General features: G+C 37.2%; 1 protein-coding gene across 1 annotated transcript; it reads left to right on the top strand.

Annotated features, from left to right (window-relative positions):
* Positions 1-331: 331 nt before the first annotated feature.
* LOC132563334 (elongation factor 1-alpha, somatic form-like) lies at positions 332-8,978 on the top strand. The gene is made up of 8 exons (XM_060228096.1): positions 332-551; positions 1,344-1,618; positions 2,191-2,370; positions 2,590-2,757; positions 5,778-6,057; positions 6,707-6,798; positions 7,552-7,716; positions 8,361-8,978. Exons 1-8 carry the CDS (start codon positions 332-334, stop codon positions 8,976-8,978), a joined length of 1,998 nt encoding a protein of 665 aa, XP_060084079.1.
* The last annotated feature ends 14,261 nt before the right edge of the window (positions 8,979-23,239 follow it).

The raw sequence follows: 23,239 nt of genomic DNA on the forward strand, positions 1-23,239 counted from the left end.
TTCATCCTAGCGGCTTCAGTATTCATCTTAGCGCTTTCAGTAGTCACCTTAGCGGTTTCAGTATTCATCTTAGCGCTTTCAGTATTCACCTTAGTGTTTTCAGTATTCATCTAAGCGCTTTCAGTATTCACCTTAGCAGTTTCAGTATTCATCCTAGCGCTTTCAGTAGTCACCTTAGCGCTTTCAGTATTCATGGACGAATACTGAAAGCGCTAATGCTTAACGAAGACTTCGTCTTTTGTGCAATATAAAATATTTTAAACCGAACAATGTAAATATATACTGTTACATTATATGGTAACCATTTGCAGACTGATCATTGGGACTTACGATGGAAAATGACCACGAAACTGACTCAAATACAGTTGACAACAGAGCCACAAGTGGAAAGACACAGCGGACACCAAGCGTGACTTTTGGTGGGGTTCATTTGCTAGCGACGCCGGATCTTACAGAACCTATACCAGAAAAAGACGACTTCGACCCAACCAGGATCCCTTCTAGTATACTTCGCCGGAAGTCCAATATTGCAATGGACAGTGGAATTCCAGGTATACATTTTTATGAATATTTTCTTAATGGCTGGCCACGTTAAGTGTAATTTTGTATATAGTACAACTGTAAATGGCAGAAAGTCGATATATTATTACAGTGAGTGTTATTCGGTCCAAACTTTGTGTAAACCTTTGAATCTGACGTTACTAAACAATCCTAATGAGTACTGTGTAAACTATTGCATTATCATCTATTATAAGGATGGTGCCTCGAAATGGAACAAAGTAATTTATTTTCACATTTAGAATAATTAACACCACTTTCGATCTCTTGGGAATGAGTGTTCGGCCCTTTAAAAAACTCTAGGTAAATTCGCACCATGCTAAAACAATTGTTAAGTGAATCGTCAGCCACCATAAATCTGAGTAGAAAACTTAACCAGAAGAATGACCAAAGTTCAAAAGATGCCAAAAGTTATGTGAAAAAAGAAAACAGTTGTCATCCTGTAACATTAATAATGGCAGGCCCCTAAAACTGCTATATATAGTATCAGCATCTGATTATTAAGTGAATGGTGAGCACATCAATACCTTTAACAGTGAAATATTATCCAATGTTAACTCGGACAACCCCCGTTTTACCGGTACTAATCAGTGTTCTCTGTATATGTATTTGACATAAGTATGTGTTTAGATAATAAAGTATAGTCTAGCTGCATACACTTCTGCTAGGTAATGTTCTCCTTGTTTGACACATAAAATCAACCATTATGATCAAAATATTTAAAATTCTAAAGACGGGGATCAGTCTGATGTTAATTGTAACTAAATATTTCATTCTATTTCTAGCGACATCGATCGATGTACAACCAGCCACGCCCACAGTGGACACTATGATACCAAGACGAGAAGCTGAAAACAAAGCGCGTGCGCTCCTGACAGAGGAAACTCTCACGTTACCGACCAGACCAACAAACAGAAGCAGAATAGAAAAGTCGTTTGTAAACTTTGTTGTGATTGGTCATGTTGATTCTGGAAAGTCTACTTTGATTGGTCATCTTGTTTACCTGTGTAATGGTATCGACAAAGAGACGATGAACAGATTAGCACGAGAGGCTGACCTGGTGTGTGAACTAACTCTGTGTTAATTTTTCTTTTTTGATCGTAATAGCCATGTATTTTGTTTCATATCAGTGCCCTTGTATACCGTCACATATATATGCCAATGTCATATTTACATTGTATCGTATAAAAACTCAAAATAGTTTTCCGTTATCACTAAGTAACACCATGATTGTCTCGGTTCTGAAAAATACGTGGCGTCCGAGTTTATCTTTTAGTTTCAATTTTAAATTTTAAAGCTCGCCTTTTTATACGCCCGTCGAAAGACGGGCTGTATTATGTTTTCACGCGGGCGGGCGGGCGGCCGCACATAGGTTTGCGTTCGATAACTTGAATATTTTTTTGTAGATTAATTTGAAAATTCACATGAATGTTGATTACCATCAAAGCCCGGTCAAGTTCGATCACCAAAACTTTTCGCCCTTAATTTCCCCTCAATAACTTGAGTAATTTTTCATTTATTTATTTGAAACTGCGTATGAAGGTTCATTACAAAAATAGTTTTGGACGGACGTGTATTGTTCCGCCCTGCGGTACTCTTGTTGTATTTAATTATGCTATTCCTTGGTTACAGGCGGGTAAGGCGTCATTTAAGTATGCCTGGGTCATGGACAAGTTGAAGGGGGAGAGGCAGAGAGGAATTTCAATTGACAGCAAACTGAGGCGGTTCGAGACTCCAAACAACTATGTCGTCATCATAGACTCCCCGGGACATCGAGACTATGTACACAACATGATCACCGGGGCATCACAGGTCTGTGTGCATTACATCACTGTTTTTCTGTGTAGTTTTGCATAGGATTATGCCTTAGCTTAATTATTGTATGGCAGAAGGCACTGTGCTCTATCAAGTTTGTCATCACTTTTATCAAATACTATGTCTCTTTCTCCTTTATACTTTGATAAAAAAAAATGTTCATATCGAACCAATTTCTTATTCTTAATAGGAGTTTACTTTACGGTTCCGTTTTAGGCGGACGTGGCTATATTGGTAATATCTGCAGAAAAGGGCGAGTTCGAGCAGGGAGTGAAGAGGCGGGGCCAGACAAGGGAACACCTCCAAGTCGCATATTCTTTCGGTGTAAAACAACTAATTATTGTCATCAACAAGATGGAAACAACATCACCGCCCTACAGCGAGGTAAGATTCTATACAAGGGAGATAACTGTCTTTGATAGAACATGACACACCAAAGTAACAGTGAAATAGAGTCTAAGCAGGGGAGAAAATTGGTTTTGGTAGGTAGGCCACAACAGTCTACACTTACGTAGGATCTACGGAGGGGAGATAACTGTCCTGTTACGATTTATAGCTCACAACAGTCCACACCTAGATAGAGTATATGCAAGGGGGATAACTAAGTTTGCTAGGATAGACCATCACAACCTACAGAGCTAATTTGTATAGTTTGTTTCACAGTCCCATATGTAGAAAAATATTCATTCCTTAATTCCTATGAAAATAATTCGATGGTGTGACACGTGAGAGTGAATTCTTTTCACTAATCTGCCTAAAGGGCCGAGTTCGACCAGTCCTTTAAGGGGTCACTTCTCTCATTTGCATATGGTTCTAATCGATAAGTTGTATCGAGTGATTTCGAGGTAGCGCCCCTTTAAGTTTTTCTTCTGTGTTATGTAGTTTTCTGCGGTAACAGGATCTTTAATTTTGATGTCTTCCACTAAGACAGTGATTCATCATCGTAAAAACTGTTTTATAATTACAATTTGTAACGGACACTCTGGTCAGCTTTTGCGACAGTGTGTTCGATTCCGAATGTCCATAGGTGACATTAACGTTGAAATGGCAAGACCTAGTCGTGGAAATAAGGTAGATAATAAAGCTCTATTTGAGGGAGTGGCGTGGTCAGCAGTGGTAATAGATTCACGGACAGAATAACTGAACAATGAGATTAGTGTTGAAACGAACGCGCCGATGGGGAACCCCCACTCAACTTCCGTCAGTAGCTTGAGTTCGACACGTGCGGTGACAGAGTCAAATGAGGAAACTTATATCGGGAGTGGATGTTGTCGTCTAGTTCGGATGACAGTTCCGATATACACAAAGCGAGTAATGCATTTTCTGTAGCGCTAAAGTCTTTATCCAAACGTTCGGGAATTAAAACGGAATTGTATGATTCTGTTGCCCTTCCTCAAAAGTATCCTCATCAATTTTGACATTTTGAATATATCAATGACAACATACCCTTTAACATGTTGTCCTTCAAATTGTTCGTAGTAGGCGAACTAGAAAATATAGCAAGTAAGAAGTAAACTGGAGTTGAAAGAGGAGGCATGACAAAGTATTTGTTAATTTAGCCTACAGTTGGTTCTTGGCTGTATATAAAAGAAATGGAAATACGGAAAGGGGATCAGCTAGTGTTGAAAGGTGTGCTCAAATTTGCGCTACATGTTGAAGGTAAAGGCAAAGTCGAGAGAGCCTACAGTTGGTTCTGAACTGTATATAAAAGAAATGGAAGGTACGGAAAGGGGGATCACCAGGGAAAGGTGATGCTCAAATTTGCGCTACATGTTGAAGGAAAGGCAAAGTCGAGAGAGCTCACCAGGAATCCTCCCAAGAATGCCTCAATCATATCTGACTTGGCCCAGGGTGTGGAAAATCCTCCCAGGAATGCCTCAATAATGACCCAGAGTGTGGAAAATCCTCCCAGGAATGCCTCAATCATATCTGACTTGACCCAGGGTGTGGAAAATCCTCCCAAGAATGCCTCAATAATATCTGACTTGACCCAGGGTGTGGAAAATCCTCCCAGGAATGCCTAAATCATATCTGACTTGACCCAGGGTGTGGAAAATCCTCCCAAGAATGCCTCAATAATATCTGACTTGACCCAGGGTGTGGAAAATCCTCCCAGGGATGCCTCAGTCATATCTGACTTGACCCAGAGTGTGGAAAATCTTTGTCTAAATTTAGGACAAGGAAAACTTTTGTAAATAGGCTCCAGTACTGTCTGGTTGAATAGTTTCTACCCTATCTTTATAATGATATAGGGTATATGACGTCAAACGTGAGGGTAAGAAATTCGAGTTTCTCGCACTAAAATCCGGAAAAATGTGATAGAACAACACCGTAAAATCCTGGAGTCGGGGTAATATAAGTATAATTTTGAAAGGAGACGGCTGTCCGTTAAATCGGCATTCAGCGTCGGTTTTTCCGAGCTGTGTTAACCAACCACAAAGACCGGAACATTTGCGATTTGATTTGTTTTCGCTTTGAGGTTTCAGATATCAACACCCCGGTAAGTAATCGGCTACAGTCATTGATTATCCTGAGCAAAATGATGAGTACATACATATTTGGAACGGGAGCTGAAGGTGGGGTCGTTATAGACCCTTTCGAGGTTATCCTCTCTCTGTATACATATAAGATTATCTCTCAATTCTGTACCTAAAAGAAACCAGGAAGAATATTATTAACTTCAGTCTACTATTAGGTAAGTCCGCCAAGTCTCACAAAGGTTACTTAACTCCATAAACATATACATGTAGTTCTAACATGTCCCAGAGTGAATGATCTTATTCAACTGATCAAAGAGAATGGCAGGGGATGTCATTTGTTCTGTTGATATCTCAAATGTACATACTGACAAATTCCTGTTGACCCTGGGGAAAATTACGTTGTGGGAATGTAGAGTGGTAAGATTAACTTTACAAAAGGGTACGGAAGCCCTACCAGACAACACCCAGAAACTATGTTTGTACATTCAGTTTTTAATAAGTATAAAAGTGCTGATTCTTTTTGCAATTATGGCACATTACTGGTTATGCAGAAATTAATTTGAAGTTAATCTTGCCCTGAGAGGTATAGCCCGACTCCATCCTCACTGCCTAAATAGAGCATCCCCCATCATTCCACAGATTTTGTCAGCGGGGCAAGTGTCTACTTGGTTAAGATAGACCACAACAACATGCAGCGATGTCCACGCGTTGTCTTTGTTAGGGTATGCATTGTATGTTTTGAAACATAAAGAAATTTAAAAAGACAACTTCATATTGTGGACAGATTTAAAGATCATTCCTGGTCTATATTGATTAAATCTACAGGATAAGTAAGTCTGAGTAAGTACAAATATATTGTAACCGTACCATATAAAGTAGTTGGTAATTACTGATAACTTGACCACTTTCATCTGTTATCTTTAGACGAGATACAACAACATCATCAAAGTGCTGACTCCGATGATCAAAAGGATCGGCTTTGACCCGGATGCCATTGCCTTCTTACCAATATCAGCCTTCGACGGCGACAATTTGGTGACGAAATCTCCAAACATGCCATGGTTCCATATGTGGCGCGTGAAAAGAGGTTCCGGTGGGGCTGGGGGCCACACCCTGCTTGAAGCGATGGACCAGGTCGACACTCCAGTCCGGATGCAACACCGACCCCTTAGGGTTCCAATACACTCCGTGTACAAACTAGGGGGTAGGTACTCAACACATACACCTCAGGGTCTCCGATATACTCCGTGTATAAACTAGGGGGTAGGTACTCAACACATACACCTCAGGGTCTCCGATAAACTCCGTGTATAAACTAGGGAGTAGGTACTCAACACATACACCTCAGGGTCTCCGATAAACTCCGTGTACAAACTAGGGGGTAGGTACTCAACACATACACCTCAGGGTCTCCGATATACTCCGTGTATAAACTAGGGGGTAGGTACTCAACACATACACCTCAGGGTCTCCGATAAACTCCGTGTACAAACTAGGGGGTAGGTACTCAACACATACACCTCAGGGTCTCCGATAAACTCAATGTACAAACTAGGGAGTAGGTACTCAACACATACACCTCAGGGTCTTCGATAAACTCAATGTACAACATATATCAGGAAACACGGTAAAGATTTATTAATAACAAACAATTCAAGATAATGCAATCTAGATAAACTATAACATATTTCGTTTGGTCAATGTAGTGTGATACCGTTACATTTAACTCACTAGAAACTATTCTGTCGGAATCAAATATTACATGTATTTTGTGTTTATGTGCTTACCTGTTTTCCATGCTTTTCATAAAGTAGATACATAAGTGTATATTTCATATGTTGATATTTTCCTAGATATTGGTATTGTGACAGCTGGTAGAATACACTCTGGATGTCTAAGACCAAACATGGCCGTCACGTTCGCCCCGAATGGCGTCAAGGCCAAGGTGAGTGAATCTAACGTTTTTCATGTACAGTACAATTACAACATGTGCATATTTAACACTGGTGATTTACTAGCCGCAACATACCACTGAGATAAAGAGAACTTCTTTTTAACTTGATCGGTCGAGTTTCAGACTAGTAAGGCAGGGGCCCCGGGTTCCAATCCTAGCAGAGTCATTTAAATAGACATGACTTATGTTCCATTTGCGCCTATGTAGGGACTCGGGAATAACATTTAGCTTTACTACACAAGCTTCTCTTTAACCCCTGGAAACTCGATGACGAGAGGGATTATGTAGCCATGGCAAATACTTGCCGCAATATACTGCTCAGCTAGGATTCGAACCCGAAACTCGCCTTTCACCCAAGCAACCTATGCCCGATTCCTTTATCAGGCTGTAGTGATAAACCACTCGCCTTTCACCCATACAACTTTGGGTCCGATTCCCTGATCAGGCTGTAGTAGTAAACCACTCGCCTTTCACCCAGACAACTTTGGGTAGTAGTAAACCACTAGCCTTTCAGTCCCGCAACCTGGGACCGATTCCTTGATCAGACACGAAAAGTCTACGGTAAAACCACACTAGTTTTCACAGTTTACCCCGGCTTGTTTCCAAAATACCTTGCGCCTCCATCTGGAAGAAAAAAGTCTTGGCGTTCAAATAAGCTGGTGTAACTTCTATTTCAACTGTCTAAAATTGATTTGGGTTCTGACATAATATCATTATTATACGGTGAACATTTCCGTGGCACAGGTAAGAGCTGTACAGGTGTTCCGAGAGGTGATGACGGAAGTCCACGCGGGAGACAACGTAGGGATCCAGATAGAAAACCTCGGACTGAAGGATATAAAAAAAGGCGACGTTTGTGGAGATCCGGAGGAAGATCCACCAAGGCAGGTCGGAAAGTTCACAGCTCAGGTAAGTAAGAGAAACCACACTGGAAGATCGTTAAGGTAAGTCATCCATAAGGTAGGTTATCATTGACCTGAGAGTCAAATAAAAACCTGTCCTGTCCCGTCCGTTCTGTTCTGTCCTATTCGGCCGAAAGTTCATAGCCAACTTTAAGTCGAAGAAATCACAAAGGAAGGTAAAAACGTACACAGTCCAGGTGCGTACACATATGTATGTCACAGGGTCCACAGCGGAAGGTTGGAAAGTCACAATTCAGTCACATACATGTAAGTATGTCACAGTATCTACACAGGAAAGTCCAGGTAAATTACAGGAGCCATCCACAGCATACATCAGTTAGGTCACATCATGCATTAAAGACGGATAGTTCGCAGCTCAGGTAAATAAAAAAGATTTCACAAAGGGAGATCAGGAAATACGCAAATAAAATATATCAGAGTATCCACACATGAAGGTTGAAATTGATAACTGTTTCTTGTTACCAAAATTACTTAGGAAAAGGAGTGTATTTTTACTGAAATAATGAAACAGACAGTATATTAAATGTGTTTTCTGTCCTCGATTAAAAAAAACTCGTCTTAAGTAGTATGTTACGGAATTTTCAATATTTTGTTGATAAACAGATAAAAAATTCGATCATTTGTTTATAGATCCTGGTGTTGAATCATCCTGGACAGATCAAGAAAGGTTACACGCCCCTTCTAAACGTTCACACGGCCAATGTAGCATGTAAATTCGTCGATATCAAGGAGCGATGCGACCGTCGCACCGGAGAGATGGCAGAGCAATCACCGTCCTGTTTACTTCCGGGTCAAGTGGGCGTGGTCGAGATGGTACCAATGAAGCCATTATGTGTGGAAAGTTTTTTTGATTATCCGTCCCTTGGACGTATTGTCATTCGCGACCTCAAGCAGACTGTGGCGGTCGGTGTGGTTATAGATGTGGACGGTCGGTCGACGCGTACAGATAGTGATAAGATGAAAGGTCAGAGTCGGTTTGTGTCCAATAATTTCGGAAATGATTCTCAATTAGATAACCTTACTCTTGGACCAGATTCCAGGCCAGTTACAGCTGGAGACCCACAAACAGTCAAAACTGACGAAATGGAAACCAGTTCACCTGTAATCATCAAAACTGATCCGGGAGAACCGGAGATCGCAGCAGACTGTGATCAACCGCCTTTAACAGACGACAGTAAAATTGACACTCTCAAGACCGATAAAGTAACGTTTCGAACTGGGTCAGGGAAACTCGAGTCAGAGTTGTAAAAAGTGACTGATTTTTATTGAGAAAAAACATATAACTAAATGCAAGGGTGATATATGATTTTTTTTTCTTCATTTATAAAATTTCACTGCTAAAGTGTTTACATATATCACCGCTACACAATGAACTATTATTATTTACAAGTATCAAATATCCGTACCGATGATTTTAAGAAACATGCTGTCATTTCCTCGCTGTATTGAATTGATCACTGACACAGTAGAACTGTAACATTAACCTATATAAGAAGACAGACAATTGTTTACTTTTATAGAATTGATACAGAAGTATCAACTGTTGTATTTAAGATGGCTATGTAATCATTGTCTCACCAATAAATTTGTCTAGCACACCTTATCACTGCTATTAAGAGAGATGTTTATACAAAATCTTATTACAAAAGATCAATGCAGTTTTTATCAAACAATTACTTTTGTTCCATACTTTGTTTCTTCATCAAAAATGAAATAATGGAAGGATGACTTAATCATCATCGGGACAAGTGACTGTGTTTGTGCTGAAGAAATGTCGTTTCGCCATGTTTGTGCTCCCAGACGTTTTACTCATATCATATTCCTATGTGTAATTGGATTGCGTCATTGTGTTGCCATGTAGGGTAGGTTTACCCATATATGGAGATCCGATATTAAACGGGGATGATGATATGTTATTTGCAAAACAAAGTTAATAATATAAGCCAAAGCAAACGGTTTTACTGAATGTGACTCTCTCTCTCCGTAAACATTTACTTGCAGTAACATGGGTTTAAATTAAATGGATGTTTTAAAACCGTTATAACGCTACGTTCGGACTTTGGTCTATACCCCGACTTTCTTCCACTGTCCGAAAAATCAACGCGTGTTAACTGAAACCGAATACCTGTCATGATCGCCAATTTCTTGGGGTTATATTGAATATGTCTACATCAACCAGCTGGACCGACATAACCCTGACATTCACACTGACGGACTCTAGATCATACAGCATATCGACAGAATTCAATTTACAGCACTTAATTAAACGTTGATTAAATGTATTTGAACACAACCCTGTTGGAATCGCATATCTCATATAGTTTAGCTTCATGCACAGAAAATCAGGGAAATTCATTGATAAATTCCATGAAATAAAGACAAGGACAACATGCATTCTCAAGGGTTCACAAGAGTGAAAAGAAAGCCCTCAACACCTCAGCATACCATAACTGACATACCACGGCCACATTCATACCAAGGAAAAGGTGAACACTATTTTCGGGAGCTTTGTTTCTCGTGATAACGCATGCCTGCCACGAAAATCACACTTGGCTTCGGTTTGAAGACGTGTATAACCTTTGCTTTTGTATTCTATATACGTACATTTTGGGAAATGTTTAACGCGGTGTTTCAAATCTGTTCATTTCGTTAGACAATAATTTAAGAATACCAGCGAAATCAGACAGTGAACTAATATCGGGTATTACATTTTGTAAATTGTGGTATTAAATTTCGCTCTTCACCTCCTTTTAACTTCATTTGATTTAATTATTTCTAGCCGATATAATTGTGTATCACGGGATAGGAAACGTATATCAAACGTATGTAAAACAGATCCGTATACCAAAACCCAATAGCTTCAAAATCTCACCACATTTGAAATATTTCGCAAAACTGTTGCTCTATAGTTTGTTACTTTAAACATGAATACCTCTCGATAGGTTGTTTTTATTAGGTGCATTATAGTTTAAGTGAACAAGCACCTTGTATGCAAATGAGTCTACAGCCACACGGGCGATTCTGTAAAACATGTATAAGAAATACACCAAAGGAAGGACGGTGGGCGTATCTTAGCCTCAAAAGGAGACCTTCAAACTTTAGTTATTGATTATTGATTTTTGTAAGTATCAGCAACATGCATGAAATTGGTGTTTTAGGACCTTCTGGTAGCTTAGTGGTGAGGCTAGCTGTAACGACAAGGTCACTGACAACAATTACCTACAATTGTTGTCCTCTATTGAAACTATTCAAGACGTCTGTTCTCAAAAAAGTGGAGAGGAATGACCTAACAACAAAATATATTTTGTAACTTTCGACAGAAATGAGTTGTAAACTTTATTGTATTAACATTATAAAATGTCTCGTCTTAAGAACATGACGTATAGCTGATCAAAGAGACCTGTATAACACATGTACATACAACCCATACAATAAATTATCTTATTCATTGAAATATATACAAGCATTCGACTAAAATTAATGTAATGTCGCAATATACTGTATGCAAGTCTTATCCACATATATATATTATTGTAGATAAATGGACTACTCAGTATCACTGACACAAGATTTTGATTTCAGGCTCCGTGTAAATCTACATCTGATATAACTTTGAAGTGACCCTCTTTGGCTAAGACTCTAAAATCGAATATACTGTGTTTGAAAAATGAATATCGTACTTGTATATGCCATTAAAAATAAAATCGAAATTATTGCAATATAAGAATGATTGTATATACTCACACTATTAAGAATAGGATGAATAGAGTAAAATCATGTCTCGCCAATATTTTACAAACAGCAGTAATTTATGTATAAGGTTAGATACGAACCCTATTAGTAATGCTAAGAAGATAGTATAGAAAACTCCATCCACATTTCTATGAAAAGAGCAAACTGAATGCAAAGCTTAATTTATCAAATAAACTCGCATTTGTTACATTTATCCTGCAGTAAGCCCCTTCAGAACTTAGACGAATATATGTAGCAGTTTGTCACTGAAATAAGTAAACCTAGATACATTGTTCATGTACTACAACTTCCTTTGTAGCCATTCTCTTAATACAACTTTGCAAATAGACATATACCATTTAGACGAATACCAGTCGCACAACCTATCAGGAGAGGTATTGATAAGATACGATGGTACCTACCATAAACTACTCATCGACATCCGCCCGAAGTAAAAAATAAAACAACATGATAATTGTCATTGTTGGTTGGGTGGTCCCTACCTTCCACATATCTTTTTGCACCCTTCCTCCCCACAACCTCCCCCGCCAAAAAAAGAAAAAAAAACATTATTTGAACTTTTTAATAAGGGGTAAATTTCTTCTTTTTACTAAAGATAAAATACACAGATAATTTTATTGAATCAATTTTACAAATACCAGTTGTTGTGGTCACGTTAGAAATTTTCGGAGATTCCTCTGTTTTCACTGTCTGATTCATTCCAGCGGCGTAAGACGCGAGGCGGGGAAGTGTGTGTGTGTGTGTGTCCCGCAGTTTTGACAATTTCATATTCCACTGATTCTCCTCTTTCGGACGCCTCCATGGTCGTGATCGGGGTACAGAAAGTTAAGTCATATCCCAAACGAACCGTCTCGTATAAAATCTTGGATGCCGCCAGTTTTCTCTTTGTCAGATTCGACCACTTTCACCTACTGTTACTCTGCTCTGAGGTCCGGTTTAGTAAAAGAGGTCCCCACCGCTTAAGGTGTATCATCAAATCTAAGGGAGGGTCATATAAGTATCCTTTTGAGTCCAGGAATTAACCATACGGTAATCTGTGCAAAACCTTAGGGACCCATCATTCTCCCTTACCAAGACAGCATTTGAAGAGTAATTGCTATAAATGATTCTCGTATGATCCCAGCATTTTCTTGATATGTTGTCGGACTTTCTCATACATAACCGTTTCTATTTTGCGATAAGGCTGTTTGAATGACATATCATCTGTAAGGTTAATCTTGTGCTGGTAAAGTCGGTATGGCCGATATCAAAGGAATCATTGGAAAAAGCACATTCTTACCAGGTTCTTTGCCTCATCTCACACCCAGTTCATTAGGTAAAGATAAGTTATCTCCCTTGTCCTTAACCATCCATTGGGAATCACCTTTTAAACTATATGTACTTGACAAATAAATAAATTCCGGAGCTTAAACTCAAGTTAGGTTTACCAGTATTGTTTCATAGTTTCACTGGAATCTTGGCACTAGATTTTTTTCTTCAAAACTTTGATAACACGAGGGTACATCGAATACTATAAAACATAACCATTACGATTCTCGGTGACTAGCCTATGTACATGTTCAGGTTGACGATAGTCATGAAAACATTATAGGTACACAGCTGATACTGTTATAAGCCACGCCCCATTGATATGTAGAGATCAGATCACTTCGTAACAACTTACTTACCGAGTCTGATTATGTTAGTACCCACACTAATATGACATGATCGATTTTGACACGTGTCTGGTACAACCAACATTAGAAATCTAAATTCATATATATACATTTAAATAATGATCTCTGTTACATGTAACATCATTTAGCATTCATATTCAATGAACGCATATCGAAATCAGTATGTCACGGGAAGCAGTATACTTAAAAAAGAAACATTTAAAAAAAAAAAAAAAAAAACACAGAAAAAGATCTGAAACACGGATTTAGAACAGAATCTGTTCTAAGCACGTGCTTCAAAAGACAATAAATTGGTCCCGAACTCAAAAGCATGTAAAACATGATGAAATTCACAGGAAGAATGATAATATATCGGTTTTTTAGCGCTAATGAATATTCAACATGCATAGAAGTTTGTAACAGCGTTATGTTGTAGGTGTTTCATTAAATCTTATCCTTAATAATTTTATATGTAAATGTAGCATACAATCTTCTTTCCTTCCTTTCTCGATTTTCATGTAAACTATATTAGGGTATTAGTGTGCCGGTGGAAGAACGCAATTTCATTTAAACTGACAGTTAACTAGAGAGTGAGGGAGGTTAACGGAACAGCCAATAATCCGACACTTTCGAACCTGATGGATATTAACGTTATCGTTCCTGTACCAACCACTTACAGTTTGAGGCCTCGTAAACCGTTAACATTACTTACTACAAAAACATCATCAACTGGTTGGAAAGGTTTCGGGCGTTGCCTCTGACTCGGTACAATTTTCAATATAGCGAAGGTAAGAAAAACGCACACACATTCTGAACTGTAGCTGTAGACATTTTAAGTACAGCATTGCCATAATATTTAAAGTCATGCGTAAATCTTGGCAAATGAAGGGTTGTCAAACCTAACCTGAAATCGCATTCCGTGACAGTACTCGGTAGGCACAGTGTGGCTATCGATCAACTTGCCATGTCCTATCGGTCATTTTTGACACCCTTGGCTATATCTGGTCAAGTGTGTTTACTGATTGCAATGCCATGAATGCTGAATGTTTCCCTTAACGCTTAATATGCGAAATATTTACGAAGATTTTTTTTTCATGCTGAAAAGTGAACTGTCAAGTATTTTAACAAACATTGTAGTGTGACTACGAAATGTCAGCCCCCGGTAAATTTTATCCGGTTTCGATAATATCCTTATAATTTCAACAACTCATCCTTCATTTACGGAATTGTTAGTATCGACTTGTAAATTAAAGTATATTATGTCAGGAACATGTCGATACTGCTGGCTTTGTGTAAATTTTATGGATATTTTTGGTCTCCGCCATAAAAATTAGAAATTATCACAGACTTAAATACATAATGTATCGCTAAGCCTGTGATACATCGTGGCTGGAACAGCAGGAATTTTTTCAAAATGATGTATGATAAACTGATATGAACCATTTATGTAGGTGTAACTTTTTCAGAATTGAAACAGATAAAAGTTTTAACGAGGAATTGTTGTTTCAATATCTTTCGTTGTTGTTCTATTGTTCAATTAGAAAAATCACCTTTCAAACATTGTAATAGTTTAACTGGAAAACATATAATTCTAAAAAGAAATAAGATGATTGATAAATGTACTACATCTAGTTTTCAAAGATGGCCAGAATTGATCATTTTGGGGAAACAAAGGAGATTCAAAACCACACAGGGGTTAATGTCACACCGTACACATTACTTTTCAGACATAATATCTGCTGTATGAAAGTCTGTGCTATTATACATTATACACTATGTTTTAAATCTATAAGAACTATGATCTGAATATTGCATATAAAATAAACTAAGCTGAGGGATCTTTATATTAGATTCTACATTCCCATGTAATTTTGTATACATGATATTATTTTAAAAAATTAATTCATTCATGATGATATGTAACTCTATGTGATCAATATTGCTTTATTTAAGGTTTTATTTTTTCTATATTTCTTCAGTTACAATTTAGATTTAGAATGATTTGAGTTGCATTGAGCCACGTTGAATGTGTTCAAATCGACCATTATTTTTGGTACAAAGCAGTTAGGTGAGACATATTGCTTAATACCTGAATTCTGAATAAAGGCCGGTTAATCTTTTTCTGTGTTGTTTGTGACGACCCAGATACCATTGAATTTAAACACTTAATCCGTCATGTAAATACAAAGCTAAGTAGGTAGAAAGTAGTGATCAGGGTTAGAAGTGATCTCCCAATCACGTGCAACCAATAGTTTTCTCTTCATAAATGGCTGCCTTCCTAATTCCTGTAGTGATATATATATATATAGCATATAAGGTGTCTCAACTGTTAAGGTGTACAATATTTGAGAAAATCAAAATTAAGAAATAAGACATGTACCAGACCTTTCTTTTGAAGTTTTCTATTACATTTCACGTAATTTTATCATGATAGTTTTATTAAAATGACACAATTAATGGATATAACTTAATTAGATTGTCCTCAATCAGTTGGAATATATATAATCAAACAGCTGGATTTAAAATTTACAAATAAAACAACATTTCATATATTTAAGCTGCAGTGTGTGTGAATTATAATGATTTGATAATACAAAAAAATTGTATGCACTGATGCATGTTTTCCACTTTGTAAAAGTAAATCATTTTCACGTGTATTGACACCTGAGCAGTTCTGATGGCTGTAATAGACATCCATTGTGTATACAAGGGAAGGAAAAGCTTGTAGGTGGTTATGGTACAGGTATGTTCATTTGTATTGCTGGGTGGATGTATGTCTGAGTAATAATGTGATGTATACCCATGAAGTGCATTGGTGTAGGTTTGTTGTAGTGGGTGGGTGTGGTTCTGTATCAATCAAGTGCGGTTAGAGTTTTGTATGTGTTTCTATACATAATGTATTTGACTGTAATATGCATTACATTAGGTTGAAGTTTTATTCATTATAGTTAGTAAGTACTAACATCATCAATGAATTTTTTACGAGGCAGGATCACATACAATGTAGATGACATTTGATTTGATGTTCATAATCAGACATGTTCTTATGTAGGTGTCTCATGTAGGTGTATACAGGTAAAATTTCTGCCAACAAAATAGGAAATTTGATGAAACTTGTGATTAGACATGCAATTCAAAGTTTATTAGTATAATTAATAAACACTACAATATAAGTAGGACCCTGTATCAGAGATGCAGGTGCCCTCTAAGGTCTAGCAAGCAAGTTTTCCATCTGTATGTTTTTATTTCAGCACAAAATATTATCTCATGCTTTGTTGGACCAATTAAGGAAATGTACCAGTAAATATAAAGGAATAAACAAAAACACATTATCGTTGTAATACTCGATTTAGAGTCTGATACATAATAATACAGGATCTTTCCTGATTTGTGTACCTGTCAGTACTTCCTTAAAAATGTTTGAAGGGGTTGTCTGGAGGAGTCCAAGCTATTAATATTAACAAACTTTTCATGAGCAGCATTATATGATTAGAGATTGCTGGGTTCTCAAAATTTATGTGACTTACGAAGGAAAAGTATGAACCCAGGAATTGTCTATCAGAATCACAATAATCACTGGATCCCTTAAATCTGCCTCGCCATACCACTTTCTAGCGTTAGTCATTATGAATCATATAATTACTCCTAGTTCATCATCAGCTTGCTTTATTTATTTATAAAAGGAGTGATGAAAAACACTGCCCTCACTGGGGTTTGAACTAGTGACCCTTCTGTCTCTAGGCAGATTTAACGCCCAACCACTCAACTAAAGGAAAGTTCCCAACAACCAAGGCTAGTAAGGCACTGCATACTCTCAACTTCTGTACATTTAAGGGTTTTTCAGTAAATACCTTGTACAAGGCTTGTATTGTGCATACGTTAGGATTTAAAAGACCTTGTTCTCTATCATTTGTCAATTTTTGTTCAAGTGCATCATGCATAGTCTTGAGATAAACATATGTATTTCACAATAAACATTGTATGGTGTAAGTATCAATTTTTTTTTTGTGTTTATTGTGTCCTGTTGGAGGTGTACTGTTTAGTCAGCTCTTACATTGACAACCACCATTAGTAACCACAGAACTATTCTTCTGCAGCTGACAATGGTTAAACAACTCAGATGAACATTAGCCATGAGAATTTTTTCACATAAAAAAACTTAGCATTGGGGACGGAATAAAAAGATCAATATATGTAGGACACTGTTATGTATGGTTGTACCTACTGTTACAGACACAGTTAGTCTACCAATAATGCACTTTTATATGAAATGGAATAAGGCTCTCCCTGTGCCAAACTTATCAGGAGGGTCTGTATTGAAACAATTACCTGGCCCCTCGTAACTGAAAAAATTGAAAAGAAGTACAATTTAGCTTTAATTGCTCAAAGTGCACAGTATTTTCTATTGATCAGGTGTATGTACAATGTAGACATATATACATGTACTGTAGGAGATATTACACAGACTTATTGCTGAATAAATATTGTACAACATGTACATCAATGTGGTGACAAGTCAAGTCCCATGTTAGCGTCTCCTCTGTATAAATGAGAAAAGCTAAGCCAACAGTTTCAATTCAGTATACACCCCAAGCTCCAAGAAAAATGTAAATATTTCAACAGGTTATGTACTTATCTGCTGGATGTACATTAAATTACTGAACAACTTTATTTGTAATCATTTAGGATAAAACCTAAGCGGTCTGGATTGCAGTATACATATACAACTAGTGTAAGTCAACGAAAAATATTTACCTTTTATAAGGAAAAATCAATATTAAATTATTTGAAAGTCAACATGAAGCAAATCATCTTTAAGTATAGTTAATAAAGTGTTTCTCCCTGCATGACAAAATTTAATATACGAATGTATTGTTAATAAAATGTACCCTCAAACAACAAAACATTTAGTAATTATAAGTAAAAGCAGTATAAAAATGGAAGATTTGATTCAAGACTTGTAGTTTAGCAAGATACATATGCAGGTATGGTTACGGTGTTGAATCATGATATAGTGTTCTTTAGTTTTGACTGAAACTCTACAGACATAGATATTTTAGGATTACATACTGAAAAAGTTGTCGCAGTTTGAAATGTCAATATTACATTATTACAGGGACAGGATTAAAATTAGTTGCTGGCCCAAGGGTCCTCCATGTCAGTTGATCTCACTTTGGCCAGAAAGGTTTACAGTAAACTGCACCACCAGGCCAATTTTTTGTTGAGGTTAAACTAGGATATAGTTATGTTTTCATTATTGTCTATAAATAATGGGAAATCAGTTAAAATACATATTTGATTATTGATTAAAATCAAAAAGGCTTTTTAATGTAGTAAATTGATGACATAGTTATCTGACTGTTCAATGTTTATAGAAAGTGAAGGTATTACAGTGATAGCAATATTTTCTTTCTTTTTTTTTATTTTGTAATTTTATGTAAAATACATGTTCCTGACTTAGCTAGAATTGATATTAGATTGAATAGTTTCTTATAACACAACCAGCAGAAGATAAGACGTTTCAATGACTACACGGTCACCTTCATCAGACAAATGCAATGATGGTGACCATGTAGTCATCAAACTGTCTGACTCTAATACACTGCTGTTTGTGTTATAAGATGATGGTGACCATGTAGTCATCAAACTGTCTGACTCTAATATAATACACTGCTGTTTGTGTTATAAGATGATGGTGACCATGTAGTCATCAAACTGTCTGACTCTAATATAATACACTGCTGTTTGTGTTATAAGATGATGGTGACCATGTAGTCATCAAACTGTCTGACTCTAATATAATACACTGCTGTTTGTGTTATAAGATGATGGTGACCATGTAGTCATCAAACTGTCTGACTCTAATATAATACACTGCTGTTTGTGTTATAAGATGATGGTGACCATGTAGTCATCAAACTGTCTGACTCTAATATAATACACTGCTGTTTGTGTTATAAGATGATGGTGACCATGTAGTCATCAAACTGTCTGTTTGTGTTATAAGATGATGGTGACCATGTAGTCATCAAACTGTCTGACTCTAATACACTGCTGTTTGTGTTATAAGATGATGGTGACCATGTAGTCATCAAACTGTCTGACTCTAATATAATACTCTGCTGTTTGTGTTATAAGATGATGGTGACCATGTAGTCATCAAACTGTCTGACTCTAATATAATACACTGCTGTTTGTGTTATAAGATGATGGTGACCATGTAGTCATCAAACTGTCTGACTCTAATATAATACACTGCTGTTTGTGTTATAAGATGATGGTGACCATGTAGTCATCAAACTGTCTGACTCTAATACACTGCTGGATGTGATATAAGATGATGGTGACCATGTAGTCATCAAACTGTCTGACTCTAATACACTGCTGTTTGTGTTATAAGATGATGGTGACCTTGTAGTCATCAAACTGTCTGACTCTAATATAATACACTGCTGTTTGTGTTATAAGATGATGGTGACCATGTAGTCATCAAACTGTCTGACTCTAATACACTGCTGTTTGTGTTATAAGATGATGGTGACCATGTAGTCATCAAACTGTCTGACTCTAATATAATACACTGCTGTTTGTGTTATAAGATGATGGTGACCATGTAGTCATCAAACTGTCTGACTCTAATACACTGCTGTTTGTGTTATAAGATGATGGTGACCATGTAGTCATCAAACTGTCTGACTCTAATATAATACACTGCTGTTTGTGTTATAAGATGATGGTGACCATGTAGTCATCAAACTGTCTGACTCTAATACACTGCTGTTTGTGTTATAAGATGATGGTGACCATGTAGTCATCAAACTGTCTGACTCTAATACACTGCTGTTTGTGTTATAAGATGATGGTGACCATGTAGTCATCAAACTGTCTGACTCTAATACACTGCTGTTTGTGTTATAAGATGATGGTGACCATGTAGTCATCAAACTGTCTGACTCTAATACACTGCTGTTTGTGTTATAAGATGATGGTGACCATGTAGTCATCAAACTGTCTGACTCTAATATAATACACTGCTGTTTGTGTTATAAGATGATGGTGACCATGTAGTCATCAAACTGTCTGACTCTAATACACTGCTGTTTGTGTTATAAGATGATGGTGACCATGTAGTCATCAAACTGTCTGACTCTAATACACTGCTGTTTGTGTTATAAGATGATGGTGACCATGTAGTCATCAAACTGTCTGACTCATCAAATATAATACACTGCTGTTTGTGTTATAAGATGATGGTGACCATGTAGTCATCAAACTGTCTGACTCTAATATAATACACTGCTGTTTGTGTTATAAGATGATGGTGACCATGTAGTCATCAAACTGTCTGACTCTAATATAATACACTGCTGTTTGTGTTATAAGATGATGGTGACCATGTAGTCATCAAACTGTCTGACTCTAATACACTGCTGTTTGTGTTATAAGATGATGGTGACCATGTAGTCATCAAACTGTCTGACTCTAATACACTGCTGTTTGTGTTATAAGATGATGGTGACCATGTAGTCATCAAACTGTCTGACTCTAATACACTGCTGTTTGTGTTATAAGATGATGGTGACCATGTAGTCATCAAACTGTCTGACTCATGTAGTCATCAAATATAATACACTGCTGTTTGTGTTATAAGATGATGGTGACCATGTAGTCATCAAACTGTCTGACTCTAATATAATACACTGCTGTTTGTGTTATAAGATGATGGTGACCATGTAGTCATCAAACTGTCTGACTCTAATATAATACACTGCTGTTTGTGTTATAAGATGATGGTGACCATGTAGTCATCAAACTGTCTGACTCTAATATAATACACTGCTGTTTGTGTTATAAGATGATGGTGACCATGTAGTCATCAAACTGTCTGACTCTAATATAATACACTGCTGTTTGTGTTATAAGATGATGGTGACCATGTAGTCATCAAACTGTCTGACTCTAATATAATACACTGCTGTTTGTGTTATAAGATGATGGTGACCATGTAGTCATCAAACTGTCTGACTCTGTTTGTGTTATAATATAATACACTGCTGTTTGTGTTATAAGATGATGGTGACCATGTAGTCATCAAACTGTCTGACTCTAATACACTGCTGTTTGTGTTATAAGATGATGGTGACCATGTAGTCATCAAACTGTCTGACTCTAATATAATACACTGCTGTTTGTGTTATAAGATGATGGTGACCATGTAGTCATCAAACTGTCTGACTCTAATATAATACACTGCTGTTTGTGTTATAAGATGATGGTGACCATGTAGTCATCAAACTGTCTGACTCTAATACACTGCTGTTTGTGTTATAAGATGATGGTGACCATGTAGTCATCAAACTGTCTGATACTACACTGCTGTTTGTGTTATAAGATGATGGTGACCATGTAGTCATCAAACTGTCTGACTCTAATATAATACACTGCTGTTTGTGTTATAAGATGATGGTGACCATGTAGTCATCAAACTGTCTGACTAATATAATACACTGCTGTTTGTGTTATAAGATGATGGTGACCATGTAGTCATCAAACTGTCTGACTCTAATATAATACACTGCTGTTTGTGTTATAAGATGATGGTGACCATGTAGTCATCAAACTGTCTGACTCTAATATAATACACTGCTGTTTGTGTTATGTGTTAGTCATAAGACTCATCAAATACTCTAATATAATACACTGCTGTTTGTGTTATAAGATGATGGTGACCATGTAGTCATCAAACTGTCTGACTCTAATATAATACACTGCTGTTTGTGTTATAAGATGATGGTGACCATGTAGTCATCAAACTGTCTGACTCTAATATAATACACTGCTGTTTGTGTTATAAGATGATGGTGACCATGTAGTCATCAAACTGTCTGACTCTGTTTGTGTTATAATATAATACACTGCTGTTTGTGTTATGTGATGGTGACCATGTAGTCATCAAACTGTCTGACTCTAATATAATACACTGCTGTTTGTGTTATAAGATGATGGTGACCATGTAGTCATCAAACTGTCTGACTCTAATATAATACACTGCTGTTTGTGTTATAATGATGACCATGGTGACCATGTAGTCATCAAACTGTCATGTGACTGTCTGAATCTAATACATGCTGTTTGTGTTTGTGTTATAAGACACTGCTGTTTGTGTTACCATGTAGTCATCAAACTGTCTGACTCTAATATAATACTCTGCTGTTTGTGTTATAAGATGATGGTGACCATGTAGTCATCAAACTGTCTGACTCTAATATAATACACTGCTGTTTGTGTTATAAGATGATGGTGACCATGTAGTCATCAAACTGTCTGACTCTAATATAATACACTGCTGTTTGTGTTATAAGATGATGGTGACCATGTAGTCATCAAACTGTCTGACTCTAATATAATACACTGCTGTTTGTGTTATAAGATGATGGTGACCATGTAGTCATCAAACTGTCTGACTCTAATATAATACACTGCTGTTTGTGTTATAAGATGATGGTGACCATGTAGTCATCAAACTGTCTGACTCTAATATAATACACTGCTGTTTGTGTTATAAGATGATGGTGACCATGTAGTCATCAAACTGTCTGACTCTAATACACTGCTGTTTGTGTTATAAGATGATGGTGACCATGTAGTCATCAAACTGTCTGACTCTAATACACTGCTGTTTGTGTTATAAGATGATGGTGACCATGTAGTCATCAAACTGTCTGACTCTAATACACTCTGTTTGTGTTATAAATGATAATACACTGCTGTTTGTGTTATAAGATGATGGTGACCATGTAGTCATCAAACTGTCTGACTCTAATATAATACACTGCTGTTTGTGTTATAAGATGATGGTGACCATGTAGTCATCAAACTGTCTACCAGGCTCCATAGAAAAACAACCATTGCCAGGGGGTAAGTCAATGGTGGTCAGGCTCCACCCATAGAAAAACAACCATTGCCAGGGGGTAAGTCAATGGTGGTCAGGCCCCACCCATAGAAAAACAACCATTGCCAGGGGGTAAGTCAATGGTGGTCAGGCCCCACCCATAGAAAAACAACCATTGCCAGGGAGTAAGTCAATGGTGGTCAGGCTCC

Source organism: Ylistrum balloti, unplaced genomic scaffold (assembly GCF_031769215.1).
Source record: "Ylistrum balloti isolate Yb309-2 unplaced genomic scaffold, AGI_CSIRO_Ybal_v1 Utg371680, whole genome shotgun sequence".
NCBI classification, from domain to species: domain Eukaryota; kingdom Metazoa; phylum Mollusca; class Bivalvia; order Pectinida; family Pectinidae; genus Ylistrum; species Ylistrum balloti.